Source organism: Nestor notabilis, unplaced genomic scaffold (genome assembly GCF_000696875.1).
Source record: "Nestor notabilis isolate BGI_N333 unplaced genomic scaffold, ASM69687v1 scaffold25933, whole genome shotgun sequence".
Taxonomy (NCBI): domain Eukaryota; kingdom Metazoa; phylum Chordata; class Aves; order Psittaciformes; family Psittacidae; genus Nestor; species Nestor notabilis.
This window is the reverse complement of record NW_009920940.1, coordinates 35804-37471: the sequence shown is the minus strand read 5'-3', so window position 1 is coordinate 37471 and position 1668 is coordinate 35804. Positions and strand designations below refer to the sequence as shown.

General features: G+C 31.7%; 1 protein-coding gene across 1 annotated transcript in view; it reads right to left on the bottom strand.

Annotated features, from left to right (window-relative positions):
- Nucleotides 1-197: 197 nt before the first annotated feature.
- The window catches only part of HFM1 (HFM1, ATP-dependent DNA helicase homolog (S. cerevisiae)), a gene marked incomplete at its 3' end in the record, with an annotated part of 34901 nt that continues 33430 nt past the window's right edge, over nucleotides 198-1668 (bottom strand). Inside the window, exons 33-35 of the mRNA XM_010010917.1 lie at nucleotides 1069-1167; nucleotides 558-618; nucleotides 198-303 (exon numbers count right to left, since the gene is read on the bottom strand). Coding sequence (XP_010009219.1) covers nucleotides 198-303; nucleotides 558-618; nucleotides 1069-1167 — 266 coding nt within the window. The remainder of the gene's footprint in view (nucleotides 304-557; nucleotides 619-1068; nucleotides 1168-1668) is intronic.

The following is a 1668-nucleotide window of genomic DNA, read 5'->3' as shown; positions in this document are numbered from 1 at the left end:
TATATTTTTATATTTTTTTTAATATATATAATAAATATTATTAAATAAATAAACAAACAGCATGAATGCATGTTTGGACAACACAGAAAGGTTCAGAAAATCAGTATGTCCAAACTGACTCAGAAGTCAGCTATGGTAACTATATTTACACATAGGAGATTATAGGAAATTCTCTTAGAAAAAGTATTTTTACTCACCATATTTATATTTCCACGCTGTGCAGATGAATTCGCTTTTGAGGGACTATTAACCAGAGAAACAACCGAGTTCTGAACACTGCTCTCATCTTGTAATGTGCATGAACTGAAAATACCAATTGAATACCATAAGTATTTTTACAGAGTGCAAAATAATTTACTTTTCATTTCAGGATTTTCTATTTATTTCCCTCCACACTTAAAGAGAAAAAAAATTCAAATCATTCAACAATTCCTACTTTTTAAAAGCTGAAATTTCACTCAGTTGTATCCTTCTCTACATTTAATTATACAGATACATGTGAAATACAAATAGTATTTTTAACTAAATAAAATTGTAATAAATTATATAATGCTTACTCTTTTGAAATGTCATTTGTGGCTTTGCTTCTTGTATACTGGCACAGTGGTTCACAGTCATCTGGAATTTGAAGGCAGATATTTCCATGTTCCATATAAGAATGAAAGTTCAAAAACTGAGTCACAAACCAGCTGAAACCCCTTGTAAGTATCTTATATAATGTTATAAATAATAGGTTGAAAATTATACAAAAGTCTTAACACTTGAACTATTTCTTCTGTGCGTTTTGGGCTAATGCAAAGATATCGGAGATAAGCAGTCAGATAAAATTAACAAATAAGCAGTTGCAGGCCATCCATCCAAGATTATTACTTTCTCAGCTCTCCTTTCTGTGTTACAAATGCCTCAATAGAGGTGACATTGAAGGGAGAGTAACAAACCTGGTGGTCAAGTCAATTAACCAAAAAAATTCAGGAAGTTCTGTTCACTGTGTACTATAATAAATTATTCTCAAATAAAAGCCTATAAAATAATTTGTATATAAGAAATGGAGAATTTTGTTAACCATACCTAAATCTCTACTGTCAAAGTTGCTAGCAAATACTAATTTCTCATCATCAATATCATCCCAAACATCATCTCGCAGTTCAAAGTCCACATCCAAAGCATCTGAAAAACAAGATCCGCTTTTATCTGCATAAAGTTACACATTAAAGATTTTAAACTTCTTTTTATGCCATTGTCTCAGCTTTTCTCACTCTCAAACACTGAATGTTTCCAAGAGAAAGCTGTAATATATTTGTAATGGACGAGTACAACAAAACCTGTCTGGTTTATGACCACTTGTTCAATCTGTTGAAAGGAGGATTGTCACATACGCAATTTTTCCTCACTCAGCATTGTTAGGAGAAAAGTCACCCTCAGTGTAGGTTCTAGAAAAACCACTACTATTTCATTCTTTGCCTTTGTCAGAAGCATTGATTCCAAACTTAATGCTTTTAATTCAGTCCTTTTTCTCTCCAGTTTTCAAAACACTGAATGCTGTCTTCCTCCCACATATCTAATGCCTAGGAACTAGCCATGACAAACATTTTCAAGCATTGTTATTAAAATTCCTAATTGAAATGTGATAGTGTTTTAAAATACTTTTTTTCTGTTGCAAAGATGACT